The 13,541-nt window shown below is 31.0% G+C and overlaps 1 protein-coding gene across 1 annotated transcript in view; it reads right to left on the bottom strand.

Moving 5' to 3' along the window:
* Positions 1–1,690: 1,690 nt before the first annotated feature.
* The window catches only part of LOC111640546 (differentially expressed in FDCP 8 homolog), a 28,014-nt gene continuing 16,163 nt past the window's right edge, over positions 1,691–13,541 (bottom strand). Inside the window, exons 2-11 of the mRNA XM_023386559.1 lie at positions 11,415–11,497; positions 11,171–11,320; positions 5,140–5,284; positions 4,085–4,149; positions 3,904–4,003; positions 3,680–3,807; positions 3,152–3,265; positions 2,335–2,556; positions 2,156–2,265; positions 1,691–2,087 (exon numbers count right to left, since the gene is read on the bottom strand). Coding sequence (XP_023242327.1) covers positions 2,009–2,087; positions 2,156–2,265; positions 2,335–2,556; positions 3,152–3,265; positions 3,680–3,807; positions 3,904–4,003; positions 4,085–4,149; positions 5,140–5,284; positions 11,171–11,320; positions 11,415–11,497 — 1,196 coding nt within the window. The 3' untranslated portion in view covers positions 1,691–2,008. The remainder of the gene's footprint in view (positions 2,088–2,155; positions 2,266–2,334; positions 2,557–3,151; positions 3,266–3,679; positions 3,808–3,903; positions 4,004–4,084; positions 4,150–5,139; positions 5,285–11,170; positions 11,321–11,414; positions 11,498–13,541) is intronic.

Here is a 13,541-nt window from a genome sequence, read left to right as displayed (position 1 = left end):
TAACACAATTATGCAAATTTTTAGAAGTGAAAGGGTCGCGGAGGAAGACGGCGATATTACATTTAGAATAAATTCTGGAATTTTCAAAAATGGTTGAAGAATTAATAAAATTTAGTTAATAATTATGTTAAAGTATACAAAATTTTATTAATTCCTCAACCATTTTTGATAATTCCAGAATTTATTCTAAATGTAATATCACCGTCTTCCTCCGCGACCCTTTCACTTCTAAAAATTTGCGTAATTGTGCTAAACTACTATAAAGTAGTGCAACATTTGATTGCTAATAACTCTGATCAACACTTTTAGTGAATGCTACAAATTTAAAATAGAGTTTGTATACTTTTAATGTAGTTATTAACTAAATTTTATTAAAATTTATTAGAAGACACTCCGACATTTCCCTTGTGAGTGTCAAGAACAAGCTCCAAGATCTCCTGGTTTGCTTGTTACACATAACCCATCATTGGTTATTGTCTAACGAATCTCTACCACGTGCCAAAGCCCAATATCCATCAACAGAAAATTGTCTTGTGTGCCTGGTGGTCTACAGCTGAAATTGTTCATTATGAGCTTTCCCTGGCAAGTGATCACTGTATGTGTCAAGATGCACTGCTCCAAAAACAGCCTGCACTTGTTAATCACAAATGCATTGGTTTCCTTTGGGTTTTTCTTTGATTTCTTCATTTCTAAACATCACTTTTTAGAATGGTATTGAGAAAAGGTTGTAGATTATTTGGTAACGTAAGCACTATCGTAAAGTATCTCCATTCACTTTTTACATACATTTTAATTTTAGCTTCAAAAATGTTGCACCTTTTTGATCACCCTCTTGCACTCGATTGGCAATAACAGTGGATTTTATACCATCAATACTTCCTCTAGTTTATCGTGAAGAAAAAAGAGGAAATGCCAATTCTTGTCTGTGAGACCTGGTTTGTCATTAACAAGAGCCATTTCTCTGTATAGTGAGTGTTAAGCTGAGTATAGAAGTACCAGTACACCCAAACATGTGGATGACAGAACCATCAGTTTTTCTTTTGTCCAGACATTCGGGTATACCTGGCTTCATCCACTGACGTTCCAAACCTGCGAGAGAAGCTAGCTGCATTGATAAGATTTGCTAATAGAAAGCTCCAAAACAAAATTTGGTTCTTAATTAATATGTCCACTGTTGGGTATACATTCTTGTTCATAGATTGAAATAATTGATACTACAAAGCTTTTTGACTTCGGAGAAAAATTTGACGTGATGACGGAAAGGAAATTAATGTTGCAAAATCTTCTGGACCTCGTACAATATTAATATTGAATCTCAAGTGCATATTTGTATTGTGGCTTGCTAAAAAAAAGGACCTCTTAGTACCCATGGGGCCAAAAGAAAAAGAGTAGTTGCCGACTACGAAGTGGAACAATGTCGGTTAAAAACTTTCATTACTACGTGCAAAGTTACTGACTGACATACTTGAAAAAGAAATCTCTCTCCATGAATAATAATTCGAAGAAACATTTTAGTTTGATCGGGATGTTTATTTTCATAAATTCGTAATTAACATTCTAAATAAGTTTTCAAAACTCAAACCATTTTATATTTACATGTTTCTGGTTAGGACGAACATTTGAAATCACAAGTTCGACAGTGATAAAAATATAAACATAGATTTGTTCCTTGATTAGATTTTCATTTTGACTGCCTGTTTTTACAGCCTATTTAAACTATTATAAGTATTTGAATTTACAATATTTTTTCTGCCGACAACTTATAACGAACTTTCATAAATTAGTCTAAAGTAAATAGAAATTTCTATTTTAATATATTGTCTTGTAGAAAAAGAATTAGGTATTAATATGGTACGAGCACCTACAATACATAAATTTATTAAAACATTGTAAAATATAAAATTGCATTTAATTTTCTTAAACTAGATTATCAAGAGAATAAAATAAGCTTAAAAATAATCAGCTAGATTATGTATACTGTTTATACAAATCTAAACAATGTTTTATATCACGTTAATGACTTTTCTGCGGCCTTTGTGCGTCTGGCACACCTTGGACAATGCCCCATTCTTTTATAGAAACATTCTCTATAAAAAAAATAAGTTAAAATTTAATTGTTTAGTTTAATTGTTATAAAAGTTTGTAAAAGACTAACTTGTGAAAGACTGCAGAACATTTTGGACACGACGTTGAATGTGATTCGAATGGGAATACAATATTATCGGATTTACAGAGCTCGCAGATGAATCCTTTTCCTCGACAACCCTAAATACGAGGTTTTTATTTTAAATGTTTAGTTGTGAAGTAAATTAAAAATGCAAGAAATTTATTTACCTGGCATTCTTTTGTTATGTGTTGAATAAATCTGTCTTGGATTTTATGTAGGTATTTAAGAAGATATCCAGATTTGATATCGATTAAATCTTGCATAGAATACATGTCAGGACCCTCTACAAAGTGCTGTCGATCCTGCAGGATTAGAAGTAACCTACTTTCCTGAGCGGCATGACACGTTAGGAAGTACTGTTTCATCATTAAGATTTCTTCACGTAATTTCTGAGTATATAAAAAATTTTTTAAATCTTGTCCAGTCTAAAGTCAAAAGTAAGGGTTGAGTTATCAACTCCGTAATGTAAGCGTATCTGTATAGCATGGTTATAAACTCCCTTATTGTATCCGTATGGTCGTACTGTATTCCATAAGAAAAGTTTGGATCGATCAAATTTTTACAGTAGGGACATGGAGAATTGACCAACTGTGCATGCGCTAAGTCGCCATCAGTCGCTATACAATCGGAAGTTGTACCAGAAGTAACCCAAGAAACTGACAAATTGGTTGAAATGTAACTTTTGACCAACAATGCTGCTTCTGAATAATATAAAATTTTAAGATAAGAGTTACTTTGGTCATAAAAAAATAGAAAAATGATAAAATGAATAAACAATTATAGTATTAGATCTGGCAACATCAGCCAATGATTTTGTGCATGCTCATGATGTAAACCTAAAAAGTTTGTTCCTTTACAGATAGGGAAAAGGCCTTATGGTAGTTTATAACTATTCCTATACATATCCAGGGTAGCAAACATTTACAAATATGGATATGGTTGTGTTACGGAGTTTATAACTTGACCTAAAAATTCTTTACTCACCTTTACCATACATAGTTCTGTTACAAATGGAAAAAGCATGGAATTAAGTGCTTCAACATTTAAGACTGGCTTTGTTACCATTAATTTTAAAAACTGTAATGAAGCCCTGCAAACCTGTAAATATGATTTGGAAATTATATAGTTACTATTTTAAGTATTATAACAGAGCAGCCTGCATATCAAAACAAAGACAAGACATTACAGTAGCTAAAGTTTTGCTGTAAACACGTGAAGTACATGCATGGTAATTTATCATTTTACATAATTATGTACAAAATAAATAATGCAACGTCAAACTGGATGACATTAATATAAAAACCTTTATATCAAATTAAATACTGGATTCTAAATGAATGTTTTTGGCTAGCTTAATTAGCTGTCATTTGTTTCAAACCACGACTGCTGCTGTTCTTTAGTAGAACAGCAGTGTTTTTGCACAAAAAATTGCAAAATATTGCGGCCAAGGTAAATTTAAAGTTTGGTTTATTTTTTAAAATGACTTGTGCAGAAAAGGAGGTAAAATCTTACCTTTCTAGGTTCAAAATCCCAGTTATGAATAACCCTCGCTGGTATGACTATTCTACTATTCCAATGACAATAACTGCAGTAAAATAAACCATTGTAGTCACATTTCCTGGGTAGCATAGAACCTTCTTCTAGAAATTAAATTAACGGCATTCATTATAGCAACAATAAAATAATTTTTACTTCAAAATCGAAAAGAACAATTTGATAATTGGTACAGGACATACTTGTAATTATTTTACGCCTACATTCCGCACATCGATAGTTTTGTGCCGACAATCCTACTTCTGGACATATGTCTAATATATAAATGGGTTTCTCCAAAACCTATGTTGGTTCATGGAATAAATATTAATATTTACAAAAAAAAAAACAACAACAAACATTAAGTTAAAAGTGAATTCTTACTTTTGTTTTGGCACAAACTCTAATTATAGTATTAAGGCACTTGGTATGGCATTTGAATCCGCATTCTGAAATTTAAAAAATATATTAATATATAAAGTATTTATTATTATTATTATTATTTTTATGAGATAATTTTAATTTTTTGATTTATATATTAAAAGAATTTGATACAAAATTGCTGAGGCAGTTAAGGCATTGACCTGTCATTTGTTACTTCATTTATAAACTAGCTGTTGTTGTTGAAGATTGCTATCTTCATTACTGTTTATTTAAATTCAAGTAATCCCTTGTTTGATGCAGGATCTGATTAACTCACAAAAGTAATTGCAGCAATCTCTTTTTATACACGGCAAAAGTTTTAATTAATGTGGCTTTAACAGCCATCTTTACATAATGTAGATATGTTTTTCTCGGAAAATAAGGTATTAGAGAATTTGTTATTTTCATTTATTAAAATAAAAATATTCGTTGTTAACCAAAAATTTGTTCTAGCAGGTGGCGCTTGTTCGGTTAAGTACCAAGGTACATCTGTATTTGATTGATGTGATTTTGATATATGTGGTAGGATAGGGATTAATTAACTGCATTAATCGAGGGATATCTGTATTGTAGAACTCTGTACCATACCTATGAATCTTATCCAAGCAGTGTTTGAAAGTAACTGTATTATCCCATTAACTAGTCCAACACATTCAAAAAGTTAATAAAATTATTATAATTACTATTGTTTATTCTGTTTAAAAAATCATCATCTCGTAATTTCATTTAAAATTTTAAAGTTTATTTTATGACAATATATCTGTTTGTTTCAATGTAATCCATACAATTTACTTTTTATAGATTAGTATTTTTTTTTTTTTTTGTTTAACTCTTTCTGCTGTGGGTACTAAGAGGGCTTTATTTCCAGGCCCACAATTGGAGTGGCCGAATGACGAAGGATGGGATCCAAAATTTCTGGTGACGGGCCAATGCCTTACTTGCTTTGGCCGTCCGACCTTCATAAATTTGGTATCATAAACTATTTTTTTATTTCCAATTTTAAAAAACGACTTTACCTTTACAACAATACCAACTGTACAATGGACAAAGTATAGGCTGACAGCACTTTTCACAATATTGTTGAGGTCTCTCTAATTGTTTTACTTCAAACTGATGACCTAGTACAACTTTATCATTGGAAATTTCTTCATTAGGTCTATCCTAGAGTAATAAAAAAAAACTTCTGTGATAATATGTATTCAGTAGTATTTTTAAAAATTATATTTACAGATTTGTGATGTAATTAAAGTTATATACATATAAAATTTTAATTCAGAAATCATTATTAGATTTTAATCACTTGACTTCTGGAAATTATTAGCTTTTAAACAGCAAATAAAAATAAATAAAGAAATGTTGCTTGTTTTGGAAATCCGACATTTATTAAGCTAAAGAAACATATTTGATCAAGATCCGACCATTTTGGCTTAAAATCTTGCATTTACCGGCTTAGAATATGCAGCTTTATCAATTATACAGCTTAGGTGCTTCCCGAAACAAGCAGCAATTTCCTTATTTATTTACAAAGGCAGAGTTTTGTAACTTAAATTATGAAATGCCCATTGTGGGTTCAACCAGGCCCAAAATACTGCCCTATATATCTGGACCACATCCCAAAAAATTCCAGAGGTTTTTCAGCCACCCGAATTTGATTCCGAGTCCCCCACAGAGGTCAGCCAATGTTATAAGTGCCTTGGCCATCTGGCTGGCAAATGAAGTTATGAAAGATGTTTTTAAAAGTGCATACAGAGAAATAAATGATGAATGGAAAATTTATAACTCGGTTATTACAAAATGAGTGAGAATTCTAAAAATTATTTGTTAAAAATAATCTCATTGTTTATTATTACGGTCAGGATATCTAGGCACTAAAAATCATGTAAGTTATAACTAACTTTTATAGCTATATTATTTTTAGTGCCTAGATGTCATGTCCTAGCTTTACTTCTTACACATCCACGAACTCCAAATTAAAAAAATCCAGCAACGAGCTGCTTAACTTTCCTGGCAACATTTAAAACTGCATGTGTGGTGTCATCTGTTATGATATTTTATCATTAAAATATTTTTATGTTTTTAATTATTATAAATAACGACAAGCTTAATTTTGAGGATTTATAAAAAATTGTAAATACTAATAATGAGTAAAATCATCATTAAGTCCGACCCTACTCGAGATACAACACACGACCCCATCTATCCCACCACCCCCGCAACCTTTAACAACTGAAATTTAATAGCATCAATCCCCTAATACACAAATCTTCCCAAAAAAATTTCAGAAATTTTTGATAAAAAGAGTTATTAATAAAGCTTCAAAGATGGCGAACAAATTCGTGCTCTTCTGCAAACAAAAAAGCCCCGATTTTTTTGCACTTCTCAACGTTTTGAGGAACCGAGTCTAAAAATGTAAAGAACTTAGGGGGTCATTTTTGGACCAATCACTATACTTTCCCTCTGTTATATATAAGAGAGCCAGAAAAGTAAAAAAAAAAAAAAATAAGATGTTTGTGTTAAAAAGCACATATTACCTATGCTAACGTTCAGTTCATTTCTATTATATTATTATTTTATTGGAATCTAGAGGCATCGCAATGTCTCAAACCAAGAACATCTGAAAATCATTTACAAGACAGTGACAGTATTAATATTATCTTACTCTAAAGATAATGCAGTTGTTTCTTTGTCAAACAATAACTCTGGTAAATATTAAATTATTTTGTGAAAATGAAAGATGATCCACTTTAAGGATTATCTTATTTTTTTAACCTTTTTCTGCCGTGTGGATACTAAGAGGGTGTTTTTAGCAAGGCCATTATGGGTTTGTCTGAGGCCAGAATGGTGGTAAAGGACAGGGTCTGACATATCTAGCCACACCGCTGAAAAATTCCCAGATTATCAACCCATCTGGATTTGATTCTGGGTCCCAAGAGCAGCAGGCTGCCACCTTACCACTTGGCCATCTGTCTATCTTACTTGTTAGTTTCATTTAAATTAAAGTCAGTGATTACAGGTCCTTTCAGTACATACAGAAATTGCAATGTTTTGAATTTTCTTGTTGAATAATGCATCAAATTCAAACATTTATGATTAATGAAAATATGAATATAATTTTTACATTAAATTTTTGAATTTTATCAAAAAAGTTCTTAACAGACTTTATCTCTTATTGATTTTGAATTATCTTAGGCTAATTTACAAATAAAAACGTTGGTCTCAAAGAAGATATATTCGACATAATTTTCTACACTTTTAATTTCATCTTTTCAGATTGATCTCGCCATTCTCAAAATAAAAAATAACAATAGTAATCAATTTTGAAATGTAATTATGATGAAGCCACATAAATAAATGAAATATTTTAAAAATTTCTAGATGGATAACTTAGGAATAGTATGTGATTAGTTCCATTAATAATAAATTTCTTTCATTTTATTTAATTCTTTACAGACTTAGCTTTCAATAGTTTATTTCACTTTTAAATTTTACTAGTCGCTATTGGTCTAAACTAAGTTTGTTTCATATGTCCAGCCCATATTACACCGCAAAACTTGTGCACTGCCTTGCACAAGTCACGATTACGATAAAACCTTGATTTAGCTGAAGCAATTTCCAGTCTAAATATCATTCGTGAAAATTAACATCTTTTAAAATGCTTTTTATACATAACTAAATGAGCAGGTTATTATTTTTTTTTTCAAATCCAAGAGTCACCACTCTTAACTTCGTGCCACAATGGAAGTGTCTTGATATATCATTGTCCGAAGACGAATAAATGGAAATTTTTTTTGTGTTTTTGTCAAATTTGAATTTTGTTTCTTTTTAAGAACATTGTTTAGTTAAACACAACTTAAGTGTATTTTGATTTAGATCATATACATGAGATAAGCAGGGGGTCAAGAGTGAATTCTAATGACCACTTAATCTGCACAAGATCTCTGAGATCCGATCTCTACGTCAAAGAATAGCTAAACTATGAGCGATAATAAAGATCTAGATCGTGAAATCAAGATCAACGTTAGGACTGACACCAGTTAGGATAATTACGCACATCCCAACTCGCAATTCATACTACTATTTCGATTAGGAGGGCTCGTTTGAGTGGGGAGACACGTAAGTGATAGGAGTCCGTGAGGAAACTAGAATCCAGTTCAGTCAACAAATTAACAAAAACTTCAATGAATAACAAAAAATACAACGAACTAACTGAATAACATCTAGCTATGATTAATCCTTAAATTAGGTCCCTAAAGGTTGAGAGAGAGTTTATAAAAGTACTGATTATAATACTTCCATATTATTCTTGACTTGTAACTTTCCTGTCCTTGGGCGGAAGTTCAATCTATAAAGTATGGCACTAAGTTAAAGACTAGAGGATACTGGATGATGTGTTGTGTACAGTTTGGCACTTATCCTGTATTTATACAATTTTTATCCTCCAATAGAGATTAAGGATTAAGATCATCTGACTGTGTGTCATGATGAGTCTTTTTGGTTTAGTCAGCCCTTTAGTCATGGAAGATAAAATCTCTCTCATGAACTGACTGTCAACACAAGAAACATTTGTTTCTTGTTCTCTCTAATTTTTAGCTTTGATAAAATTTTCAAATTATTATATTATTTAATTTTAAAAGATTTTCTATAATTTCTTGAATATTTTATCCCAAAATATTCAGAATCTCACATAACTTCCCATTTTGCAAAAATCACACTATCTAAAAACAACGTCTGATTTTTCTCTAAACAGAGATGAAAGTAATTTATATATATTGGAGGTTTTTCCTACTCTCACTTTCTCAAACACTACATCAATAAAATTTTACTATAAGTAAAATAACTTGGTTACAATTCAAAGTGTGATTAACATATTGGGTTTACATTGATAAAATTCCACATAAGGATTACATATTAAAATATACATATGCTAATGATTATAATCAAAATTATCTGACTTAACAAAACATATTATATACATGTACAGGCATTTGAATATATTTTCTCCTCAAAATCTACAAAGATCTATCAGCTCTAGATATAATTCATTGACAAATTCTTATATGTACTCCACTTAAAAATTGTACCCTTAATCTTTCATCCAATTCTTTGTTCTGTATTCGCTTAATGATGGCTACTTCCACAACATTTGCTCCTACATGGTCTATTTCTATTTCAGAAGCGAGAGACTGAAGTATAACTAAATATGTCTGGACATCTTTGCCTATCTACTGCACGCATGCATAAAATTTCTGAATGAATAAATAGTCTGAATGAATATGGGACCTTCTCAAATTGTTCTATACAAATTTTCTTAAAATTATCAAAATCTTCTACATCATTGATCCTTCTGTCCCCTCTAGCAAATTCTTTAGCAATGCCTTTCAATTTTAGTCTAGCTACAGCTAACATTTGGGCCTTCGTCCATCCAGCAAGCTTAACTACATCATTTAGGGAGTAGAAGAAATCATTTATTCTCTCATCAGAATTTCCTGAGAAGGATGGAAAGGAGGGGCACGAAACTGCCCATTTCACTTAAAGTGGCCCTAGGATTTTCCTCTGCCATTTTGTCTAATTACAATTTACTTATAATTAACTTATAGAGTATCCTCTATCAGAATATGCCTAAAGTGGCCAAAACCTATTTAAGAAGGACAATCTGTCTGAGCAAAAATCTATCTAAAACAGAAACCTATTTAGGAAGGACAAACCTATCTTTTTGACACCAGTGTGGTGATATCAAAAAACCTCACTCCTGACACCATTATGTGAAGAGTTGGAGGCATAGAGCAGCTTTATTTTTAGCTTTACATCACTTAATCAATACACAATCGTTTAGATTGGCTTGCAACATCAAAGGATGGTTTCCTTAGACTTTAAATAAAGAACAGAAGTTTGTTAAGAAACCCTTGGAAGTTGTTTTTCCTGATACCAGCCTAGATATAGCGTTAGGCACGCTTATGTCTGTTTTTAGAGGAATTTCGAGTGGGAGGGTCGCGAGTAAGTGGAGTGGATGTAGGCTCAGGCTTGAGTCATTAAAGAGACCATATTATAAACAATAACAATGAATTTTGGAGAGAGAGTTTATATACACAAGAAATTATACTACTTTGAACTTAAGTAATATTCGTAGTCATAGTCTTCTATAATGTGGATCGGGAGAATAAATCTTCAATCACTTTCTGTTGTCTATATGGCATCTTCAATATTATGGGAGCTGGTCCCTAGTTCTACATGGCAATCTTATTACGGAAATCGACACTTAGGTGGCCAGTTCAAATGGCAGGTTCTGCTTCAAACAAACTGTGCAAGTTATATGTAACACGTTCTCTATCATCAGAGAACTGTGCGAAAAGGCAGGAAATCTACCCCTTTCTATAAGGACGTCTGACTCATCTGCCCGTGACAGTGAGTAGCTCTAGTTGGTCCAGAAAGGAAGTTCATTTCTTCCCTTTCTCAGAAACAAAAAATGTACATCCTTTTTGTTAAAATAATTATTTCTCTAAATGTAATATTTTTATAATATTTTATAAAAATTAATCTAATTAACTATCTAAAATTAATTAAAACATATATTTCTTTTGTACAGTCTCTGAACTATTATGAGTACACAGGCAACAATACATATAGAAAACTTTTCTATGAGATTAAACTTCTCATGCATACTTTATTTTAATTACACAAATACATCTAAGCAAGTAAAAACAAATAAACTAACTAATTTGTCAATTTTTTTAATATTCACATTTGGAAAACCTACTTTATTATGCAACAGATTTTCGTCTAACAGATGCCCTTTCGGCCGAATTACTCTGTTAAATTGAAGTTTTACCATACTTACAAAACAAAATTAAACAAGTATATTAATTTGCATGGAACCAAAGTGATTAAACTGTAGAAAGTAATATGGAGTTTCGAACCAATTTAAACCATTTCGCTAATTAGTATCATAAATCAATTTTAAAATATTCTTGGTTAACCAAATTATGGACCACCCCTTATAACAAAACACAATTAAGAATCAATAAACTAATAAATTTTAAGAAAACCAACCTTATAATCCTCTAATTTTAATCTCAATTGCACTAATTTCATTACTAAATTTTTACGCCACTCTGAATTCTCCGTAGATTCTTTTATCATTTTCTCACATGTTTCTATTATTATTTCCAATTCTTCAACATTGGAAAAACCAAAATATCCCTATTTGTAGAAATATTCAAAAAGTTAAAAAAAATACAAGAATATTTTAGAATTTTGTTATTAAATTTTTCATAGGTAATCTTAAATGGATTACTTCAGGTCGAGAGAAATGGTCCTCAGATAAACCAAGTTCTTCATCAATACGCTTGTTTAATTCATCAGGACAGGAAGAATCTGCTTAAAACAGAAAAAAAAAACTTTAAATTTTTACTTAAATTAGGTCCCTAAAGGTTGAGAGAGAGTTTATAAAAGTACTGATTATAATACTTCCATATTATTCTTGACTTGTAACTTTCCTGTCCTTGGGCGGAAGTTCAATCTATAAAGTATGGCACTAAGTTAAAGACTAGAGGATACTGGATGATGTGTTGTGTACAGTTTGGCACTTATCCTGTATTTATACAATTTTTATCCTCCAATAGAGATTAAGGATTAAGATCATCTGACTGTGTGTCATGATGAGTCTTTTTGGTTTAGTCAGCCCTTTAGTCATGGAAGATAAAATCTCTCTCATGAACTGACTGTCAACACAAGAAACATTTGTTTCTTGTTCTCTCAAATTTTTAGCTTTGATAAAATTTTCAAATTNTTTGTGGCTCTTTCGACATAAACTCCAATTTCATCTCACCTCATTTCACCGCAGCCTTATAACTTATGAGTTTATGAGATAGAGCCGCCGAACAAATTTCAACTTGTTCTCCGTCCGCACATGACCACACTCGCGTTGATCAATATGAGTCGCATAAGAGTGGTAGCATTTGAAGCATATCTATATATATAAAGCACATAAGGAAGCTGGTATTAATTACCATGGTTCAGACCCAACTTGTGTTAATTTAAAATTTCAAGTAATTTCAAAAAGTTATAATGTTTCAATGAAATTATTTAAATTGTAAATGTATGTAATTTTTCCTATTAACTTTAGTTAAAATAATTTAATTTGTACTGAATTCAATTTTATTTCTATTAATCAATACATTGCATCAAGTTTATAATTGTATATGCTATCGTATGATGAAAACATGTGTTTAAATTAAAGCATTCTTTTAATCTAAAATATTTATGTTAACTTATCAGTTTAGTGTTGCATTGCATATTTACTTATATGTATGATTTAATTTGAATTTTCCAAACTATGTAATAATTATTATTAATTGGTTCATAAATTATGGTTTTATTTTGTGTGCAATAATTTTTGAAGAAATTTTGGATCCTGAAAATATTCTGCATGCCTTTTCATAAGTTGCACTGTACCACATTACTTTTTGCAGACGACTACACTTGATCTACCTTATTGTGAGCAAAAAATATCAAGGCAGCCAAGGAGGCAAATTTCCTGACTTTCCAGCTGCATAGGAACCCTTAATATATCACCTGTCTATTGACATTGGTTCAATGGTCAGTTTCTAGCATCGTTGGGTGAGACCACGGCTTCACACCTCTGTGCAAGGAATGACCAGATTAACAAGAGTTTAGTATAGCTCCTTGATATTGTATCAAGTGTTAGTCAATGTTTAATTGTTGCCTTTAGTGAAAAATATTTCGCTCACTTCTGTTTTCCACCTCTCTTCCCTCCAGTAAAATGCTAGCTATTATCAAGAGTGGTCGTCAAGCAAATCTTGCCTGAAAAGTACGAGGAGCGACTATTATTTTTCTTTCTGAGAGTAATTTTTCCTATGAGAGGTACAAATAGACTCTTTACGAGTAACAGATTTTTAAATTTCCTACAGGAGTCTTTGCATAATTGTTTACAATACATGTAATTATTGAAACTGAAATATCGATAAACTTAGAGGAGAGAACAGAGATAGTGGATAACACGTGACGTGAGAAAAATGATTTTTCAATTAAACTAATACAAAATTAATATTATAAATTCGTGTCTATAAATATTACAACCATATTTTTAAATAAGTATCTAACTCAGCTTTAAACATTTAATAAACCATTAATACAGCTTTCTTGCTGAGATATGTTTATTAATCAAAACACTGATGTTTTCTACCTAATACGATAGGCCATCTGCAGGTATAACCAAAATTCGAACATATTTTTAAAAAACTTAACATTTAAATGACAGAACATCCGAACACTTTTACATTTAAATTTAAACAAAAATATTAGATAAATTAACAGATAAATAATAAAAAAATAAAACAAAATATAAAAAATGAACTAAAACAATATGTTTGAATTTCGGTTACACCTGAAGATGGCCTAT

This window comes from Centruroides sculpturatus, unplaced genomic scaffold (genome assembly GCF_000671375.1).
Source record: "Centruroides sculpturatus isolate CEXI.00-Female unplaced genomic scaffold, Cexi_2.0 scaffold1331, whole genome shotgun sequence".
NCBI lineage: Eukaryota > Metazoa > Arthropoda > Arachnida > Scorpiones > Buthidae > Centruroides > Centruroides sculpturatus.
This window is presented reverse-complemented; position numbering and strand designations above follow the sequence as displayed.